Below are 21,513 nucleotides of genomic sequence, written 5' to 3' on the forward strand. Positions count from 1 at the left end.
AATGTGATTCGATTAAATTCTGTAGGTCACATATTGCCCCTTCCCGCAAGTTGGATACTCAAAGTGGTACAGCTCTGGGTTTCGACGGGGGTGTCCCTCACAACTTGCCACGTCCTTCTCTGTCCTCCCTCCACTGTGGCTTGTGGCTGAGAAATCCATGTTCTCTTCTCATGGGACAGCCGCCCGTTGCCAGAGAATGGTTTCAAGGAGATTCAAAAAGATCCGCACCCGAGTCCTTCGGCTCAAGGTGCTTGCTGGTGCTTCTCACACTTCCCTCTTCCATCATCTCTCCTTACAAAGCCCTCCCGCCCCATCCTGAAAACATCCATGGCCCGGGAGCGCTGCCAAACTCACTCCAAGAAGGACGAAGCCGAGAGTTAAACACAGCTGTGTTTTGGGCAGCCCGAGAATATCCAGGCTTGCGTTCGGAGGTGGGGCAGGAAGCGGCGCAGGGAAAAGACGGAGGGTGTCCATGAACAGGGGTTGGTGCGTCCCCAACAGAACTCAGAAGTAACTCATTACAGGCAACGTACTTACCTGTAACTAGTTACTTTCAGGAATGAAGGTGGTAATGAGTAATCAAAAAGATACAGTAAAAGTAATGTCAGAAGAAGCCACAAAGTTATTTTTTAGGTATAAGCAGGACTGAAATCCTGTTCTGCAGTTACTCAAATAGAGTAACTTTTAGAGGTGAATTGCTTTAAGTTAAGAAATCTCCGTAGTCATTATCTGTTGCACACTGAGTCATATGGCTCAGCTTGATTAGGCATCCTTCAGTCTCGAGATACGATGATAACGTGCTCTGAATGGAGGACTTGGAACAGCGTCTAGTGTGGCTGAGGAGGCCAATTCGAGAGTGACCATCCCTTCCACACTGAAGACAAATCCAATCTGTCCCCTGTCCAGCTCCCTGGTTTGGCTGATTTCGGGACTGCCTCTTTGTCCCGGCCTGCTGGACAAGTGTGTCTTCAAATTGGGAGAGGCCGTGATGCACCGCCTGCCTCCAGGCTGAACGCTCAGAGGTCAGGGTTTCCCATCTGTTGAGGTCCATTCCTAAGGCCTTCAGATCCGCTTGCAGATGTCCTTGTAACGCAGCTGTGGTCTCCCTCTGGTACGACTTCCCTGCACTGATTCTCCATACAGGAGGTCTTTTGGAATCCGACCATCAGCCGTTCTCATGACATGCCCAAGCCAACATAGATGTCACTGTTTCAGTAATGTATATATGCTGAAAATTCCAGCTTGTTCTAGGACTACTCTGTTTGGAACTTTGTCCTGCCAGGTGATACCAAAAATGCGTGGGAGACAACGCATATGGAAGGTGTTCAGCTTCCTCTCCTGCCGTGCACAAAGGGTCCAGGACTCACTGCCGTACAGGAGTGTGCTTAGAACACAGGCTCTATAAACCTGGATCTTCGTATGTGTCGTCAGCTTCTTATTGAGCCATACTCTCTTTGTGAGTCTAGAGAACATGGTACCTGCTTTGCCAATGCGTTTATCCAGCTCAACATCCAGAGACAGGGTGTCAGAGATGGTTGAGCCGAGGTACACAAAGTCATGAACAACTTCCAATTCTTGTGTGGAGATGGTAATAGATGGAGGTGAGTCCACGCCCTGGCCCATGACTTGTGTTTTCTTCAGGCTGATCGTTAGTCCAAAGTCTTGGCAGGCCTTGCTGAAACGATTCATGAGTTGTTGGAGGTCTTCAGCAGAGTGGGCAACAATGGCTCAGCTATACAGCAGATAATGTCTACAGAGATTTCTTAACTTAAAGCAATTCACTTCTGAAAAGCTACGCTATTTGAGTAACTGCACAACAGGATTTCAGTCAGCGATTGCTAGTCATTTCTCAAAGTTGCTTCCTAATGCCCTTTTAGAAGCCTGTTGAGAAGAATGTTTATGCTGCTCTCTTATCAATCCTAAGTAGAAGGGGAACAACTTTTCGTTTGATCATTTGAAGTTTCATAAAAACACAATCTAAAACATATTGCAAGATACACTGTTAGATCCGGCTGCTGGAGTGAAACTGAGAATATTGCCCTGTGTTTTTCGCAGCGATACTAAACTTGTCTAACAAGAAGCTTATAACGACCCAACCATTTTTTAATTTTTAAAAAAACCATAAAATTCCAAGCTCATGTCTGTAAAACTGGAGAATTTAGGAAGCGTGGCGTTGGATTGCACTTTTAAAGAGCAAAATGGACCAGGAATAAAGTCCCAGATATCTTTTAACACCAAAGGCAGAAGATCCCACAGCACAAAGACCACAGCTCTGCGTGTACAATATTTTGGATCCAAGAACCTTCTGATAAAAAAGCCTACATGGTCTTCCAGGTGAGTAACAGCTTCTGGCCTTTTCATCTCTCTAAATTCCTAATTAAAAATTTGAATTACAGCCATCTTCCTAGGTTTCCGCTGGACTAGACCAAATAGCAAGGCAGCCATTGATGACCAACTGGCCAGAATCCCACCGGGGTTTGCCAAAGGTCTGCGTCAGTTTCTTGTCTGATTAAGGAGACACTGGGGTACCTCTCAGTGGCACTGTTCATCATGTTACCAGACACATAACTAGCACATTGCGTGACCCTTTCGCAATTCTGACCCATGCATCGTTTCAGAACCGAGGGGGCCGGTCAGATGAAAAGAAAAGAAAAACATCCTGTTCAGAGCACAGACCTGTCAGGGTGTCCTGTTATTTTAAACACAGAATTGGGAATTTGGAAAGAGTCTGGGAGTTCATCAGGTCCAACCACCTGCTCGATACAGGAATACAAATCAAAGGATATCTGCCAGGTGGTTGTCTAAGTTCCTCTTGAATGCCTCCAGTGTTGGAGCACTTACCACCTCTCGAGGTCATGGATTCTATTGCTGTACTCCTCAAACAGTTAAGAAGTGTTTTTTTGATATTCAAATGAAATTTGGCTTCCTGTAACTTGGGCTCATTGTTATGTGTCCTCAGATGATCCAGAACAGATCCTGCCCCTCCAGGGAATTACAGCCTTTCAAAACTGCCATCTTATCTGCCCTTAGTCTCCTCAATGTGCCCCAGTTCTTTCAGTCTTTCCTCCATATAGCGCTTGGTTTCTAGCCCCCTGATCATCCTTGTCGCCCTTCTCTGAACTTGTTTCAATTTGTCAGCATCCTTCTTGAAGTGTGGTGTCCAGAACTGGACACAAGACTCAAGGGAAGGCCTAATTAGTGCTGAATGGAGGGGGACTAGTACCTTGCGGGATTTGGAAACTATACTTCTGTTAATGCAGCCTAAAATAGCATTAGCCTTTTTTGCAGCTGCACCACATGTTTGGCTCATATTTAACTTGTGATCTACGACAATTCCAAACTCCTTCTCGCTTGTAGTTTTGCTGAGCCAGGTTATCTCCCATCTTGTAACTGTGCAATTGGTTTTCCGAGGTGCAGGACTTTGCACTTCTCCCTGCTGAATTTCATTCTGTTGTTTTCAGCCCAGTGCCACAGCCTATCCAGATCATTTTGAATTTTGTTTCCGTCTTCCGGGGTGTTAGCAATTCCACCCAATTTTGTGTCACCCGCAGATTTGACAAGCATGCCTTGCACTCTCTCATCCAAGTCATTATAAAAACATGTTGAAGAGCACCGGGCCCAGGACTGAGCCTTGGGGGGGGGGTTACCCCACTTGTGACCTCCTCCCAGTCTGAGAAGGAGCCATTTATCCCCTCCAAAATTCTCCCCGTCGGTCTCATCTTGAGCATCATGTCCTCTGACAGGTTAAGAGGGCTGGGTCACCAGCATTCCAGACTGTGAGATGATAGTGCTCCAACCTGGTCCCAGGTGATGCCACAGAGAAAGAGGAGGGCGGGCAAAGCTGACAGATACCCCAGATTTGTTTTGGAGACAAAAGGGGAATCTTGAGAAAGGGACTCAGAACTTAGGCAAAGCCCATCCCTCTCTTCTTTCGGCGTTCTGCTTTGAGCGTCAACACACAGGTTCAATACAAGCCTCTCCACAGCGTGGAGAAGGGTGCGTTGCCTTTACAGCCACCTTGCCCATAAAAACAAACTTTTCCCTTCTTCCCCCAGGGCTGCTCACCCAGAGATCCTCTCCCACCTGCTCTTGAATGATCCCCTCCCACCTTCTCACCCTAAGCCTTCCAGGTCTACACATCCCTCTCAACACCGGTGTCAGAAATAGCCAAGGGGAGGATTTCCCAGGGATCTGGGACCCGGGTCTCCCAAGTCCTCCTGATCTGACCCTTGAGCTGCTCCGTACTGGCTGGCTGTCAAGAAGACCCTCACTCTCTAAATAAAGCGAGGCTTATTGGCTTGGCTTTTGCAAAAAAAGGAGCGGCGAAGCGGCCGGTTGCCTTGCCGGAGTCCGGCCACGAGAGGGCGCGCGCGGCCCCTTGCCCAAAGATCTCCCCCCCCCCCTCTCAAACTTTCCCTGGGAACTTTTTAAAACATCCCTCCAAGCGAAGGAGGAGGCGGGGGGGTGGGGGTGAAGAGAGAGAGAGAAACCTTTTTTTTGCAGATCGAAACAGTCCAGCCCTTTGGAGCTGCCTGGGGCTCTCCCTCGCCTTAGTCCTGCCCCCCACCCACTTTCCACCCCCCTTGAGTGCTTGCTTGCTCCAGCTTTACACCTCCCAGTCCCCCAGCTTTGCCCAGGAGACGCTGGTCGGTTGCAGGATTTGGGGGAAAAACTGCTCCGGGCATCTGGAACCCTGTTGCCTGCCTGGAAGCGTGAGACGGAAAGCTGCAGGAGATTTCCCCATCCCATTCCCCCGGTGGACCATGGAAGGCACCGCTGGAGAGCATCCCTAACGAACTAAGCCGGCCTTTTTCTCTCCTTTGGCTTGGAAGGACTGGACTTAGCAGGGGAGGGGAAAAAAGGACCCATTTAAAAAAAAAACCCACATACATCTAATTTCTGCTCCTCTCTTGCAACCATGCTTTGCGGTAGGAGGGATTAAGAGGGTGCAAAGGAGACGAGCAGCCAGCCTGCCACGGAACCCTGCCTCCCGGTGAGTAAAGAGAGAACTTCATGGACAGCTCCTGATTGCAGAGCTGGAGGTGGTGGAAGGACCTCCTGGGCTCTCCATGTCCAGCCACTGCTGAGGTCCTTTCTCGGTTAGCCTCCCCTCCCCTGCCTGCGAAATGGGAATAAGACCCACCAAGCTGGAAGGGACCCCTTGGGTCATCCAGTCCACCCCCCCCAGTCAAGGAAGCACAGGGGTGGTGGATGGGGTGGAATCGAATTCACAGCCTTTGGCCCTGCAGCCAGAGGCCGAAACCACTGAGCTGTGCAGCCGTTCGTGAGGACAGCCGAGAGGGAGCAGGGGGCTTGGAATAAGAGGATAGGCGGTGGTGATGATGATGATGATACTGATGAAATAATGAGAATTCAATGTATTCGCAAAATAATGAGAATTCGGCTCACCCCTCCCTCCAATGTTGTGGCTTTTAATGGGGAAATGCTGAGTGGAGCAGGGCGACAGCCCAAGGAAAGGGGTGTGTGTGTGTGTGCACGGTCATGGTTGAATTTCTGCACTAGATCTTCAGAGATCCAGGTTGGAATCCCCTCTCGGGGATGCAAAGGGCACTGGGGTGTGTGCCTGGGTCAAGGATTCAGCCAACGGGGCGAATGGGCTTGCACTGCTGTTGTGAGTTTGACCAAACTGGACTTTCAAGCCTGACCAGCAGTCCCGATGAGGAACCGAACTGGTCCTGGCTTGGTCAGAAGGTGCCAAAACTAGCTTTGGTGCCTGCTGTGAAAAAGAACCCCCTAGGCAGCAGGATTCATGCCAACCAGGGGGGACCTACTACTAGCCAGAGGAGGCAACCGGGGGGGGGGGGCGGCATGGGTAGACGGACCCATCGAGCGGTCTACGCCACTGCCGTGACCTGTCTCAATCTGCTGAAAAGTCTGGGGCCATCTCAGCTTCCCCCCCTTTTGCAAATCACCTTGCTTTCTTCTGCGATTGGTTTTCAGGAAGGAAAACTGGACTCTGTTGGCAAGTCTTGATTTCTCAGCCGTCAACCTCTGCTGGACTCACAGGTCTGGGGCACCCGAGCAGGTTCCAGTCCGAGGACAGGCGGCTGTGCGTCAGGTGTCGCTTGATCCTTGTCTTGATGTCTTGTCCGCAGGAAACAAACAAACAACCGACGCTTTATGCTCTTTTTTTGCTCACAAGGAGCACGTTGGATAGGTAGCAGCTTGAGAAGGAGTCAGGCGGTGGATGTCCCCCAGGGCAGAACCTTCGGTGGATCGGGGTCTTGGACAGGGCAATCTTTCTGTTCCTCCCAAATCCCCCCTTTTCTGCCTCAAGAAGTGAGCCACCGACGGCCCCTTCCACCTGCAAAGTAGCCACTTTTCCCTGGACGAAGGCTGCCTTCCTGCTGGTTTTCTTCCACCCGGAGCTGGAAGTCATTATGGCTTTCTTAACTTTGAACCCAACAGCAGATTCCCCAGCCTCGTCTCCTTCCTCCACCACCGATCCGTTTGTCTCACCTTATCATCTGAAACAATATTGAAGTTTCATTTCTTGCTGCTACCTGCGGTCAAGTCGCCTTCGACTTAATGGCAACTTTATGAAAGAGCAATCTCCAAAAGATCCTGCCCTCCGTCACTCAGCTCTTGCAAACTCAGGCCTGTGGCTTCCTTTAGCGATTTAGTCCATCTTGTATTGGGTTTTCTTGCCTCTTTTCCTGCTGCAATTCACCCTTGTGAATCCTGCCTTTTCTAGTGAATCCTGCTTTCTCGTGATGGGCCTTAAGTAGGACAGACTCAGTTTTAACCTCTTTTTTTGCCACCAGAGAGAGAGAGAGAGAGAGAGAGAGAGAGAGAGAGAGAGAGAGAGAGAGAGAGAGAGAGAGAGAGAGAGAGAGAGAGAGAGAGAGAGAGAGAGAGAGTTCAGGCTTGATTTCCTCCGGGACCCACTTGTTCGTCTTTTCTGGCCATCCAGAGTAGCCACAAAACTCTCCTGCAGAATCGCATTTCAAAGAAATCCGTTCCCCTCCCCCCTTGTCAACTTTCTTAACTGTTTAGTGAGGAAATATCCCAGCTGCCTAAACTTTGTGCGTCTCGTAGTTTCTGGTTAATTCTTCATTTATTTCTTGCTTGGCTACCCCTCTGGACGAAACCGTCTAGTTACACTCCGTGTTAAGTCCGCTTTCCGAGTGCTCCTCACTTTTATATTTGTCCATGTTAAAGTCCGCAACTCTGTTGTGCATTGCAGGATCAAGAACGCAGAGTAAAGGACGATGTATTCTCAGACCCAGTTTTTAAGTTTTTTCTTGTAAACCGCATTCCTCGTGTTAAAGAAGCTGTTCTTGGTCCTCTCGGTCCTCTTGCATGGCGATGAGGTTGCTGTTCAGTCAAGGCCATCCCGAGGGCCAGGCCAGATCTGACCTCTGTGGTCAGAGAATTACGGGGTCAGCCTGGTGGGCCGTTTCCTGGCTTCCGTCTCCGCCGTGTTCGGGTTTTGCTTAAGGGCCCGGCTGGTCCAATTAGTACCAAGTGCCAGCTTGAAGGTTTCCTAGCTGTGGGCCAGAATGGGTAGGGCTTTTTATTCCTGGAAATCAGAAGCGCCGGCCAAATGCCCTGAGCCCGTAGTCACGCTGCGCTCCCGGGCGGAGGCAGGCGTGCGCGGGGTCAGCGGTAGAACGAACGAGCGCATCTGATCTTCTGGCTACAGGTGGTGAGACTGACCTTTCTGGGACACGCTGTTTGTCCTCTGAGCAGGCGGCGTTCAGCCAAAAGAAGGACCAAGAGAGGGAGAGAGAAATATTTCCCTCAAGGAAGGAAGGAAGGAAGGAATTAAAGGATCTGGGCAAAACTCCCCTGTCTTTTTCACCTTTCTTCTTGGCCCACGGTGAGAACACTTGGGAGATGCTTGTCCCTCCTCCGTCCTAAAGACCTAAGAAGGCCTTTAGGGCACTGATTTTTATTTATTTATTTATTTATTTATTTATTTATTTATTTATTTATTTATTTATTTATTTATTTATTTATTTATTTATTTATTTGGTGCTGAATGCATTTTTCTCTTTTGTGAGAAAATGGCAATTCTACAGTATATAAAAGATCATTTATAACACTGGCTCTGATTTCACAAAGGGCTCTATCTGTCTTGGAAGGCTGGGCTGAATCCATGCTGTGGCCTATCTGCTGAGGCCATTGAAGCCTGGTTTGCAGGATCAAAGCCTCGTCATGCCTTTTCCATTAGCAGAAAGGATGACTTTCTCTCCGTCTTCTGTCTAAGCTTAGCTGCAACTCCCCAGGGGAGTTGGAACACAAATGTATTTTCCCCAGGAATAATGCATTGTACTAGAAACTGCCTCTGTTGGAAGTCAGAGTATTTGAGGGTGGTTTTCCCTTGAATGGGCAATTAAGAGCCATTAACTTTGCAAAAGACCTGCCCTCGTGGAAACAAAAATTCAAAAAAATCATTGGTTGATATAGCCGCCTAGAGTGGTCGCAATGACCAGATAGGCGGGGTATAAATGGAATAAATAAACAAATAAATAAATAAATAAATAAATAAATAAATAAATAAATAAATAAATAAATAAATAAATAAAATAGCTCCATCTAGCCATCGGTGTGTTTGGGCTCTTCTTCTGCAGAGGTCAGTTGGTTTAGCTGTGGGAATTATTACGAGGAACCTGCAGGTTTCCAAATTTACCTCTATATCACTGAAAATGGTCATAGACTAAAAATTTTTGATTCTGTATAGAGGTATATGGGAAGTCCTGCACTTCTCAGTGAACCGTTGTTTGATGGTATTCTCGTTTTTTGAGGTTCGTCTCTACCTTATAGGTCACCTGTCATTAGAAGGAAAAAAAATCCTTAAATGCTGAAAGACTCTGGACTGTCCTAGCAGGAGCTTTTCCCACCTCCTGTAGCTTGCCAGTTAGCTTTCTTTGTCTAGTGATTGGTCATCAGGAAGCAATCCCAGCTCCCTCTGCAAGGCTGATTGCTCAGTTAAGACAGCGTGCCCAAATCCCCGTGTTACAGTAACACAATTTCAGCCCTTTTGTGATGCACTGTCTCTAATGTACATTGACACGGGGTTACAGGCAGTAGGAACTCTTAAGCTAAAATGTGCTGGCCTCCTCGGCCCCACCCATGTGCCTTTGCTCCTTCTTTTGATCCTGATTTGCCCTTTTGATCCTGATTTGCCCTTGACGCCGCCCACCAGTGGTATGTGCCCCCCCCCGCAAAGAACGGTCTCGAGATCGAATTCAGCCCTTGGGTGGGGAGAAGCTTTGCCGTACAGCTTGAAGGAGGGACAGGTTGAAGGGTGAGACCCGGGAGTGTAGCCAAACCTCTGCGCATGGTGCGCGCCTAGGGTTTCTTCACAGTTTTGCACCTGCGTGGCGTATCCTGCACCCGTTTCTGACTGGATCCCTTTCCCTCCGCTTTCTGCAGACAAAGAGATGGAAAGCAAAGCCATGTACCTACACACCTTCGGGGAGAAGGAGAACGGATCCATCTTGGAGGAACCGTTTGAGGCGAAGAATCTCTCCAAACTGAATCTCTGTGATGACGGTGAGTGCCCAGAGTTGGAAGCTAATTCAGAAGTTTGAGACGGTGCCGTTTCGAGAGCCGAGGGGGGTGGTCTCTGACTAAGGACGCCGAGGAACAAGTCCTTTGCAAATTCCAGTGTGAGTAGACCTGATCCAGACCTCTGGGGATTAAGGAGCTCCAGCTCAGTGGCAGAGCTCCTTCTATAACAGGGTTTTCCAGGGAAATGAGATACATTTCAAGGTTAATTAGATATTTATTGCTTTTGCCGGTGTCGCCTCCCTTGCGAGTTCTCGTGGCTGAAGAACGTCCACTGCTGTACCCGCCACAGGGCACCAGTTACTCGTCTGTCTCATCTTGATATAGGAAACCTGCTAGTTTAATTTTTGGGATGTTCCTCACGATCCGACGATCCCTCTTGTTCTTGTGCTTTCTTCATGCACGCACATTTTCCTAATGCATGCATTTTGCTTAATAGATGCATCCTTCACATAGGCTCCACGTTGGCTAAGACATGTTTGTGCACAGGGTTCATATTTATGCATATATTTTTGTTTGCCATGTTTATTTATTTGTGTGTCACTTGGGAAAGAAAAGAACACGGCGCTCATAGCATCCTCGGCAAGAAAGCTCCCAGCTTGCCGTGGGGCCGGAACAGGAAGCTTAGGTGGAACTAGGCCTAGCTGGGCCCCAGAGCTTTCCAGCTGAGGCCTTTTCTCCCAGGTGAGCCACAGTTTGGGGTCTCTCAGGTGGACCTTCCAGAAGGGGGAACGGGTGAGATGTTCTTGTCCCCCAAAGCCTGAAGTCCCATCCTTACAGCCTCCGGCGAGCAGTAAATAGTGAATGCAAAAACCCGCTCTTGGCATCACAGAGAAATGTGTGGATTCAATCTGCAAGCGTGACTGGAACTCAGTGCTTGGAAGGGTTTCGTTTCTACAACTCCCAAGCTGGCCGCCCCTCCTCCCCACCTTCATCCTTCTTGCTTCTGCTCCTTCCAGCCTGCCTTAAATCTGCTTTCCTCCCCCTCCCACCCTTGCACATTCAGTGGAAGTTCCTCCTCACTTTGGCGATGCCAAGATGTTCTAAGAATAGCGCGCCTGGCGCAGAAACACTGCCCACGCTTTCTGACATGCGAGCATGCTGTAAAGCTCCGTGGCGCGAGCTGTCCCCCTCGGCATCAGATGTCAGCCTCCTGGCCAGGAGCGGGCACTCCGAGGGCTTGGAAATGAACACAGGGGCATGTGGCCGTGACTCCCGCACCGTGCGCCAGGATTCCTGTTTTCTATACCAGAGGCGGGCAGGGTTGTGGCAGCTCCCTCTCCTGCCAGGAGGTGTCCCCGTGTGGTCTGGCGAGGCACAAGGCTCGGCGGTTGACCTTTTCTGCTCCCTGGTGAGGTGAAGACAATGCTGGAAACAGCAAGATGCTTTAAACGTGTCCTGCCTCAGAGGAAGCTCGGGTTGCCCATCAGCCTGGCCATTCTGCCTCGAGGCTGATGGTCTTCGCCCTTGCTGTGAGCCCCGGCGGTTGGCAGGGCGCCCTTGCAAACCGGACGATCAAAGTTGTGAGCGGAAGGCAGAAATCCAACCTCAGTCCAGGCGGAAAAGACACTCACTTGAAGGTGGTCTCCAGTCGACGAGACGCCTCAAGAAGTTCAAGTCCGACGAGTCTCTTCGGCGCCATGCAAGCGTGAGAGAAAGATTGCTCTTCCTCCCCACCCACCCCTGATCGTGAATGTGTGCAAAAGGCAGGCAAAACCAGGGTCTTTTGTCTCTGAAAAGCAAATGATGTCTCAGTTGTCACACGGGGAGGTCAGCAATCCCACCGGTGCTGCTGATCCTGCAAAGTCCAGGCAAGGAGGCAGCACCGGCCAGACGGAGGGCAGAGAGGAGAGCCCTTTTCAAAGACTTGAAAGGCTGCCCTACAGAGGAGGGGCAGGATCTGTTCTCCATCATTCCCCGAGTGCAGGACAGGCAGCAACGGGCTGAAGCTGCAGGAAGTCTGAGATGATGGAGAACAGATCTTGTCCCTCCTCTGTCTGACAGCCTTTCAAATATTTGAAAAGTGCTTTCCTCTCTCCCCTCAGCCTTGTTTTCTCAAGGCTAAACCTGCCCAGTTCTTTCAGCCTTTCCTCCTATAAGGCTTGGTTTCCTCCCCCCAGATCCTCCTTGTTGCCCTCCCTCTGGACTTGTTCCAATTGGTCATCCTCCTCCTTGAAGTGGGGTGTCCAGAACGGGAACACAGGACTCTAGAGGAGTATTCAGTCCCCCTTAGTGCTGAAGTAGGGTCTGACCCTCCTTCCTCCATCCCCAATTCCATGGATGGCTCTCAAGATGATCCAGAAGCGACTGGATTTATTGTAACTGGGGACGGAGGAAACCGAGCACAATGAGCTTCCTTTGGGTCACATCCCTTCCCTTCCCCCAAATACTTCTGAATGTCTGAGAGCCCTTCAGGTATGCCCCCCCCTCGATCCAGTCTCTGCCACGGCTTCCTTTAATAGGGCGAACGGTGGTCTCCCTCCACTCGCACCTCCACTGCCGAGACGGTCTGTATGCCCACACCGAGGGCAGCGAGGACCATCCTCGTTCTTGCTGGTGGACTCTCGTTCCACAACGAGCCGTTGGCGTTCCTGCATCTTCTGCTTCCTCCAGCGCCACGGCTGGGTTTTAGTGGTTTGGTCGGGCTGAGCTTCAGAGGGCCAACCTCTAGGCTCTCCGCGTTCCCTTTCTGCCCAATAACCAGGCTGTGGAAGGAAGAGGCTTTGGGGTCTGGGTGGCTCTCAGCTCCTTCCTGGGGCACCCTTAACTGTCGTACAATGACCCCGGTCCAGGGATCTTCCTGATATCCATACTCCCAGCTGCCCGGGGGGCGGGTGGGTGGGTTCCGGCTCTTCTGGGAGGTCTTACTCTCTTTGATATCCCTGTCGAGAACGCCTCGTCACCCCCGTCCCCCTCTCCTGAAGCCTCTTCTACTATCATGTCAGCAGAGAGGTCTCTTATCTGCTCAGCTTTCTCTCTCTCTCTCTCTTTCCTCCCTTCCTCCGGGTCTCTCTCTTCCTGCCTCCCAGGCCTCCTTTATATCTCCCAGCTTCAGATGTCGGTTTGCACCCTCCTCCTCTTCGGGCCATGGTGGAATTCTCCTTTGCCCAGATTCTGGGCTGGCCTGGCCCTCCTGGGGACCACCTTATGGGTTTTGGGCGGTGGGTGCTCTGCCCTGGGTTTCTCAGGCACCCCACCTCCGTTCAACCCAGAGAGTATCGCTTGGGGTTTCCCGGGGAGCTGCTATGTAACCAATTCATAAAAACGTAGAATCGAGGCATCGGACGGATTCCGTAAGGTCATTGAGTCCAACCCCTCTGCTCAGGGTGTGAATTCAAAGCAAAGCGAATCGGATGGAGGGTTGTCTAAGATTCCTCTCGAAGGCCTCCAACCTTGGTGCGCTCGCCACCACCTCTCGAGGTGACCCGTTCCATTGTCGTACTGCTCTAACAGTTAAGACGTTCGTGTTCAGCCGAAATCTGGCTTCCTGTCACTTGAGCCCACGGTTGCGTGTCCTGCACTCGACGGATCCTGTCCCTCCTCCATAGGAGAGCCTTTCAAGTCTTCGAAAAGGGCTCTCCTGTCTCTCCTCCGTCTTCTCTTCTCCAGGCTAAACATACCCAGTTCTTTCCGTCTTTCCTCCTCCAAGGGCTTGGTCGCCCAAACTCCGGGAAAGGGGGTGGCAGGCAACCCACCCAGTGGGGCACCCCCCGCTGGTGTTTCCCTCCTCCCGTAGGGCCGTTTCTTCCTTCTAATGTGCTCCTTATGCAGTATTTAACAACAGCAGGCATGCTCCAGAGGCTCTGTTCAAGGACAGGAGCTACACCTGTTGAATTAGGCTGGTGGGGGAAAAAAGGGTGAGATTTTCATTCGGTTCCATTACGAGGAGAACTTGTTCAAAGGCCCAGATTTCTTATACAGTGGTGCCTCGCTAGACAGTTACCCCGCATGACAGTTTTTTCGCTAGACATTGACTTTTTGCAATCGCTATAGCGATTCGCAAAACAGTGATTCCTATGAGGGAATTTCGCTGGACAATGTTTGGTCCCTGCTTCGCAAACCGATTTTCGCTAGACGATGATTTTGACAGCTCCCTCCGCACTCACAAAATGAGTGTTTTGGGGATCTAAGTTTTGCAAGACAGCGATTTAAACAGTGGATCGGCAGTTCGCAAAGCGGCTTTCCTATGGCCGATTTTCGCTAGACAACGACGACTCTTCCCCATTGGAACACATTAAACAGGTTTCAGTGCATTCCAATAGGGAAATGCTTTTCGTTGGACAATGATTTCGCTAAACAGCAATTTCAGTGGAACGGATTATCATCGTCTAGCGACTTAGTAAGAAACCAACGGCTTTTTCTCTTGACTGTGACCACCTCCCTGAGGTCGGGGGCTCGGGAGGGGCTGGTTCTGGAGTTCCAGGCCAGTTTCCTCCCTGGCGCCTCGAGGGGCCTGATAGAAGCGTGAATGTCAGGAAAACAAACACAGCAACTCTTCTCGTTGTGAAACCTCCCTCTTCCATCTGTTTGGCCCGGGACCTGGCGTTGCCGACAGACGGTTGACAATAAGGAGATGCCGGTCATTAGTTACGTATTGACCCGTGATGGAGAGAGGGTAGAGGAACATTAGAAAGCACCGGCTGGACGAGCCCTACTTGAAAGAAAGATCCTCCATTAAAGTTCAGCGTTTTCTCCAGGGATCCCGTGGCAACTTTGCTAGCAAATGCAAAGAGCGACTTCCACCCTTTCTTGCTCGGGAGCCCGGCCAGCTGCAAGCCTTCCCCGCACAGCCGCTTAAGCTGGTTGGCTTCTGCTTGCATCCAACGCCTCTCGCCACTTTTAACTCCTTTGGAGACAACTTTCTCTGTTTGGGTCACTCCGGTGAAGTCAAGCTGTGTTTCTTAGGAAACCAAACACGGCCGAGCTGGAAGAGGGAGCCTGTGGGTCATGGAGAGCAGCCCCGGCCAAGGAGGCCCCATGGAGGAATCAAACTCCCGACCTCAGGCTTCGGAGCCGGAGACCGAAAAACCACTGAGCTATCCAGCCATCTAACAATCATGTGCTGTGAAGTCATTTCTGAACTGCAGGGTTTTCCAGACGGAAGTGCTTTGCCGTTCCCTTCCTCTAGGGGCAGCCTTGGGACCACCGTGCAGCTTGCCCAAGGCCACCCAGGCTGGCTTTTCTCCCACCAGGCACAGAAGCAGAATTCGAACTCCCAACTTCTACCTATACTGCTGAGCTATACAGCTATTCAGCTAGGTGGAAGGGTTGGAGGCCTAAGGTACAAATCTTGCTGGTTTGTTCTGTCCTGACGTCACTTTTGGCCGAAAATATTCAGGGGGAGGCTCACAGCCTGAGATCCGGAAACCTTAAGTGCAAACATCTGACATGTGATGGGTTTTGTTTTCCTACCTTGGACGCCTGGATGATCTGTCCTGATTCCTGGAACAGAGTTGACTGATGAGAGTAATGTCTCCCTCGGAGTCGGTGTGTGTGTGTGTTTGTGTGTGTGTGTATCCAGATGTGCGTCTTGGTTGTTGTGCATGTGATCTGCCTGAGTTTTTAGCTGCTCTGTGTTTCTCCCACTTCATTCCCAGTGTGCAGTGATAGGTCAGACTTTTGGTGTGATTGCAGGGTTGAATTGCTTCATGATCCTTTTTCGGGGAACACATTTTACTAATGCACACATGCCCCCCCCTTTTATTTTTCTTTCTGGTAGTGGCTGGGAAGCATTAGGAAATTCTCTGGGGAAAATGACTGGCTACTAGAGCAAATCCAGCATGAACTCTCTCTCTCTTTGGAGGCCAAAATGCCGAAACGTAGGCCATCCTCCTTCGGGCACCTCCTGAGAAGGCAAGAAGATTCTCTGGAAAAGACCCTCATGCTGGGAAATGTGGATGGCAGCAGGAAAAGAGGAAGACGCAACGTCAGATGGATTTACTCTCTAAGGGAAACCACAGGCTTGAGATTACAGGAGCTGAGTCGGGCTCCTGAGGACAGGACAGTGTGGAGATCCCTCATCCATAGGGTCGCTGTAAGTTGGAGGCAACTTGAAGGTACACAACTACTACAACAACAGCGGCCAGCTTCCAGAAACATAAGGTGGGCGTTTGAAAAGTTGACCTTTTGCCAGAAGTCGATTATAGAAAAGGAGACCAATCTCCGAGCGCTGTACATGGCTGTTCTTCTTCCTACTTTTTCCTCACACTAACCCTGTGAGGTAGAGCAGACAAACAGACAGGGTTTCAGTGGCCCAGCATGGTGGACCTTTTTTTAAATGGCATAGTGAGGATCTAGACCCCTCAAGAACGGCTCCTGCACCCTCATCCCTGCCCCGTCCTGCCTCCAAGGGGGTTTCTCCCTCTCTGGTTCCTTAGTTCGCAAAAGCCACGGGAATGACGGTACCGAGGAAAAGAAAGATGTCTGTGGATGGAAAATCAGCAGCAAAGGAACCGAGGAAGAGGAGGTTTCTAGGGAGGTTTCCAAAGCTATAAAACCGGTTTAATGGTGGTGAAACCGACGGGCACAAAATCTGAGACCCAGAGACCTACAGATCTGGTGCAGACTCTGCTAAATTGCCTTCGGCGTATGGGTGTAAATCCTCACTTGCCTCATCTTGGGTGTAGAAAGGAAGCAAGTGCAAAAGTTTTTGCCACATTCCCAAGGACATGCGTATAGTGGTTCATGCACCCCTGGGCTAAGTCTACATTCAATCTTCCAAGAATGAGCCACAGAGGGTGGCCTCCTTCCCCCCCCCCCACCCTCACCGTCTTTTCCTTCCCTTGTGCCGTTGCAAGGACATCGGAAAGCACTCGCGTCTGTTTTCGATTAAGCACAAGTTCGCCTGACCTCTGGACTGTGATCAATGTAAAGCAGGGCTGAGCAATCTGGGCGGATTTGGGGTCGGGTTTGATGTCCCCAGGCGCTCAGAAGAGGTCGCTGCCCTGTTCCGCCACTCCAGCTGAGCTGTGCGGTGGGGGAGCCCATAAAAAAACAAGCTGCAAAAATAAAATAAAATTAAATGTAAAGCGAGCGCTTCGGGTTTTTGGAGGGAGGGTTGCCAGCGTTCCTAACACCGGCTGGAGTCACCCAAGACTGTTACGATTCTGTGGTTGTCCAGGTCAGGACGCAAAGGCCTTACTAGGCTGTGGAGATGGAGAAAAAGGTTTGGCTTTTTTTGGGTGGGGTGTGTAAGGTGGCTTGAAAGCCTGGGTGCCCGTCTCCACCCCTGTCCAGCCGGGACGAGAGCTCAGTGGCGTCACATCCAGCGGTTTCTGCACATGTGTTGCATTCACATCTTAGCTCCACGAAAAGCCAGGAACAAGCAGAGAGGGTGGGAGAAAGAGCCACGGATCGCATGCGCTCGCTCGGCCTCGCCTTGCCCTTTGGAGCGTGGCAGGGAGGAAGGCGATCCCCGGGGAACGAGACCTGGAGGGCCTTCTTGCGGCACCAGCCGTGGCACCAGCAGGACAGAGTCTGGGGGAAAACAAACAAACCAGAGACTCCTGGCTGGGAGCCACATCTCCCAGCAGACGCATAAGGCTTCGGAAAATCTCCACTCGCTTCTCGTGTGTGCTTCGGTTTGCCAAGCGTTGGGCTGAAAGACACAGGTTTGGGGACAGAATTTCCAGATCCCAGACTGTGGCTGAGAAATCAGAACGAGACGCTGGAGACCCTATCGAGGGGTGTTCTATAGAGAGGGGCACGGATTTAAAAAAAAAACACCAAGTTTGTTCAAAAAATTGCTGAATAGTCGATTCAGCAAATCAATGCCCCTGACAAATCACGAATCAATGAATTTTTAGCAATTTTTGATTCATCACATTTTTTGGCTATAAAGTGGCTGCCACGGTACCTAGAGAAACCCAAAACTGCAGGGAAGCTTCCCCTTCTCTATAATCCCTCCAAGTTTGGTAAAGATTGGGTTTCAGACATCCACGTTATACACCCACAAAGTGCCCCCCCCAGGAAAGTGCCCTTGAGCAGCTGGTTTGGGGAAAACCAATCTTCACCTGCTTTGGAAGGATTGTAGAGGAGAGTTAGTAGAAGCTTACCTGTGAATTTGGTGTTTCTAGGTGCCTGGTTTTATAGGGAATTGATGAATTGATTTATCAGAAAAAACTTGTAAATTCATAATTCATGATTTGTTGACCTTGATGAATCATGAATCAAAACAATTCACCATTTTCCTGATTTGTGCCTATCTATCTATCTATCTATCTATCTATCTATCTATCTATCTATCTATCTATCTATCTATCTATCTATCTATCTATCTATCTATCTATCTATCTATCTATCTATCTATCTATCTATCTATCTATCTATCTATCTATCTATCTATCTATCTATCTATCTATCTATCTATCTATCTATCTATCTATCTATCTGCCTGCCTGCCTGCCTGCCTGCCTGCCTGCCTGCCTGCCTGCCTGCCTGCCTGCCTGCCTGCCTGCCTGCCTGCCTGCCTGCCTGCCTGCCTGCCTGCCTGAAAAATAAGGGGTTATCGTTTTGGCTGCCCTTTTTAAACACAGAGCTGGTCATGCCTGTGATGAAAAACCAGGAGAAAGGAGACAAAAAGCACATTAATTGAGAGGCTGTAACATCTGTGCGTTATCTCTGGGGGAGAGAAACCTCCCAGGCCAGAGCTTGCTCATTAGTACTGAGCTAATTAGCAAGGAATAGTTTCAGGTGAAGAGAAGGGAAGTTACTGTCTTCTTTAGGAAGGTTCAGGGCTATTTGAAAGCTGATTGGTGCCTCTCCTTGAAAGGTCTAGAAAATGGAATGATGAGTATAAAAGGTAGGGAGAGAAGTTGCTTAGTTTAACTTAGTGTTTCTAAGGAGAACACTATGCTCACCTGCTGCCCTGTTTCCTGATGTGCACTTTGGGATTCACCTGACATTCTGCCAGAATGTCAGTATCGTTTAGGATAGCTAGTGGTCTTGTTTTCTTCTGGGAATTGTTCTAGAATTATTCTCATCTCAAAACTTTTTGAATCCTCCTTTGCATTCTTCTTGATTGTTTCTGTAGCGTTTGAAACTGTTTGGGAAGGTTATTCCTTTTGGCTTTTTCACCACATTTAATAAAACATAAACGTTTTTAGAGCCATTTGGTTGTTTTGAGGATAAGAGGGTTGTGGTTGTTGGTACTAAAGAACTTGGCTCATTACTTACTAGGCACTTGTGTATTTTATGGGAATTTTGGTATTCTTAATTTGCAGGATTGTTGTTAAGAGTAAAACAAAACAAAACAACGCTGTGGATTTTTGGAAATTCCCTGGTGCACTGAGTTGTCAGAGTGTCTTAAGGTGCTGGGAGGATACTGGGCGGGAAGGCTTCCTTCAGCCATCAGCACATTTGGCCCTCCTGGAGTTTATCTACATCAGGAAAGTCTGGACAGTGTGCCTGAGTGGTTAGCGGGGGCCTCTCTGACCCGGAATAATCTTTACATACTATTTATCTGTCTAATACTCTCCCATGTCCCAACATAGAACTCCTCTAAATTATGATTTGTCAAAACAAGCCACCCTCATAAACCATTATCCGAATCTGTTTCTTTCATCAAACCGCAATTAAGATTAGCCAAAGTTTCTCTGGGCTTGGATAATGTGACAAGTTATGGTTAATCTAAAAAGGTCAGGAAAACATCTAAAATCCTCTTCGCTGTCACGTGGGGTGGAAAAGGGGAGTCCTCGTAATTCTGGCGCATCGGAGACAGCTCCGGGCTGTAATTTTATCCTCCGTTATGGATTTATAGAGAGGAGCAAATGTTGGTTTACAAGGTGAAACTGAAAGACGCAGGAATAAATCCAGAGAATTCTGCTGGAAGTTTAAAACCTTCTGAAATGATCTGTATTTTTACAAGAACACGGTATATCGTAGGCCTGGCGTTTCAAAAGTCATGATTTCTTTTAACAGTATCATGCTGAAGGTTTGGTTTTTTTTTCCCCCCCTAGAGGTTTAACCTAGTGAGACACAGAAGGCCCCAACACTGTTCATCGAAGGCATCATCATCAGATGCTGATGATTGTCCCAAAGACGTTTATGATAATCAAGGGCAGGGTTGTAAGTCAGGAATGCTCTCCTTTGTCAAAAGAGAGAAATGGTTCTAATACGGAGCAAAAGGATCCGGTCTTCGCTAGGCTGGTGTGTTTGGACCTACACTTCCATCATCCTCAACCAGCAAAGCCGTTGGAGGCTGGAGTAGGTAGGCTTGCGATCCGGTCTAGCAACATGGTCCCTGTGTTGTCACATTAAATGCACCGCCGGCGCTGAGAACAGCCGACACATATTCTGGTGCTTCTGAATTCATCAAGGCCATTCTATTGCACGTGCTGGTGCGTGCACGTATGTACCCCACAACGTGGAGGGGAAGGAAGGAACACAGGACAATAAAGCACGAGGAGATGGGATAAATTTGCAGCTGGAAGAACAAACCTGGCTGCCGTTTCTGGAACAGCCAAATATGAAGGGTTGCCTCTAGGCTCTGACTTTGGGGAGCCTGACTAATGGGACTCAGCTGTTGAGGATGTGGTCCCCCCCCCCCGGCAAAGTAGCAGAAGGCAAGTTAGAAAGTGAGATTAGGGTGAGTCATGTGTCGTGTGGACACTCAACCGACATCTGCCTCCCATCTTATTAAAAAAAAATCGTATCTGGCTGCAGATAATGATGGAAGGAAATGGGCATGCATGCATTTCTGGGGAGGAAAAGAAGGTTCTCTTCAACCAGCATCCGCTCTGTAAAGAAACCATCTGTCTTGATCAACTGCTTGGATGTGATTTGATACCCGTGAGCTTCTTCATGGAATCACAGAATTGTGGGGTTTGAAAGGGACCTCCGAGGGCCATCTAGTTAATCTTCCAGCTGATACAGGAATCCACACCTGAAGCATCTCCAGCAGTGGATGGTCACCCCAGCATGGTTTGGAAACCTCCCTGGGAGGTGAATCCACTCTCAAATGGTTTAAATGGCTTCGCCTTTGGCAGGGGGTGAGACTGGATGACCCTGGTCTCGTGGGGTCCCTTCCAGCTTTACAGGTCTGCGATTCTCCAGGTGCTGGTGTCAGAGGAAGGTCTTCACCGGGAGGACTACAAAGTCACATCCTAAGGTGTGCAGGTTAGAAGGAATTGAGACTGTCATCTATATCTCACTGCCAACTTTTTGGGCTGTAGTTCCGTCTTTCTCCTGGTATAATGGACTCAAGGCAACTCAACAAATACTTAAAAACAATTCATTCATTCATTCATTCATTCATTCATTCATTCATTCCATTTTTATACTGCCTGTCTAGCAAAATTGCTACTCTGGGTGGTGTACAAATATACATACCATGTTTCCCCAAAAATAAGACAGGGTCTTATATTATTTTTTTGCTCCAAAAAAAGCATTAAACCTTATTTTCAGGGGATTTTTTTTTTCATGTACAACCATTGACATTGATTCAAATACAGTCCTGTCATCTTCTGGTGAAGGGTGGAGGGTGGGGTTTGACTTAAATAGGGCTTATTTTTGGGGTTGGGCTTATATTATGAGCACCCTGAAAAATCCTACTAGGGCTTCTTTTCAGGTTAGGTCTTATTTTTGGGGAAACAGGGTATATATAGTATGTAAATAAAACATAATTATAAAATCTACTATACAGTGGCTAAATTATCTTTAGAAATAAGCAAACAAGGCAGGCGGCAAAACAAAGGTTACTCAAGATAACATGGACCTCCCTTTCTCCAACGTCTGTTCCCAATTAATTGGGGAGAACATGTCCAAAACCTTCCCAAAACAAGTCTTGTCTACAGGAGCTTTTTAATGGCATGAATGGCCTGCTGTAACTCTTGCTGGAGAGCATTCCATAAGGACACAGCCATTGCTGAGAAGACCCTGTATCCCGTTGATATTTCCCGGGCTTCTCACGGTGCCAGTACCCACAGGCATGAGGTCTGTGAGGATCGGGTCAGATGGGTAAAACCGAATTTGGCTGAA

The 21,513-nt window shown here is 49.2% G+C and overlaps 1 protein-coding gene across 2 annotated transcripts in view; it reads left to right on the forward strand.

Annotated features, from left to right (window-relative positions):
- Positions 1 to 4,442: 4,442 nt before the first annotated feature.
- SCARA5 (scavenger receptor class A member 5) overlaps positions 4,443 to 21,513 on the forward strand; it is a 90,369-nt gene continuing 73,298 nt past the window's right edge. Inside the window, exons 1-2 of one of the 2 annotated variants that reach the window (XM_072986216.2) lie at positions 4,443 to 4,993; positions 9,403 to 9,522. In XM_072986216.2, the coding sequence (XP_072842317.2) occupies positions 9,411 to 9,522 (112 nt within the window). In that variant the 5' untranslated portion in view covers positions 4,443 to 4,993; positions 9,403 to 9,410. The remainder of the gene's footprint in view (positions 4,994 to 9,402; positions 9,523 to 21,513) is intronic. The other variant, XM_020812756.3, reaches the window with a different exon arrangement.

Source organism: Pogona vitticeps, chromosome 1, assembly GCF_051106095.1.
Source record: "Pogona vitticeps strain Pit_001003342236 chromosome 1, PviZW2.1, whole genome shotgun sequence".
In the NCBI taxonomy this organism is placed as follows: domain Eukaryota; kingdom Metazoa; phylum Chordata; class Lepidosauria; order Squamata; family Agamidae; genus Pogona; species Pogona vitticeps.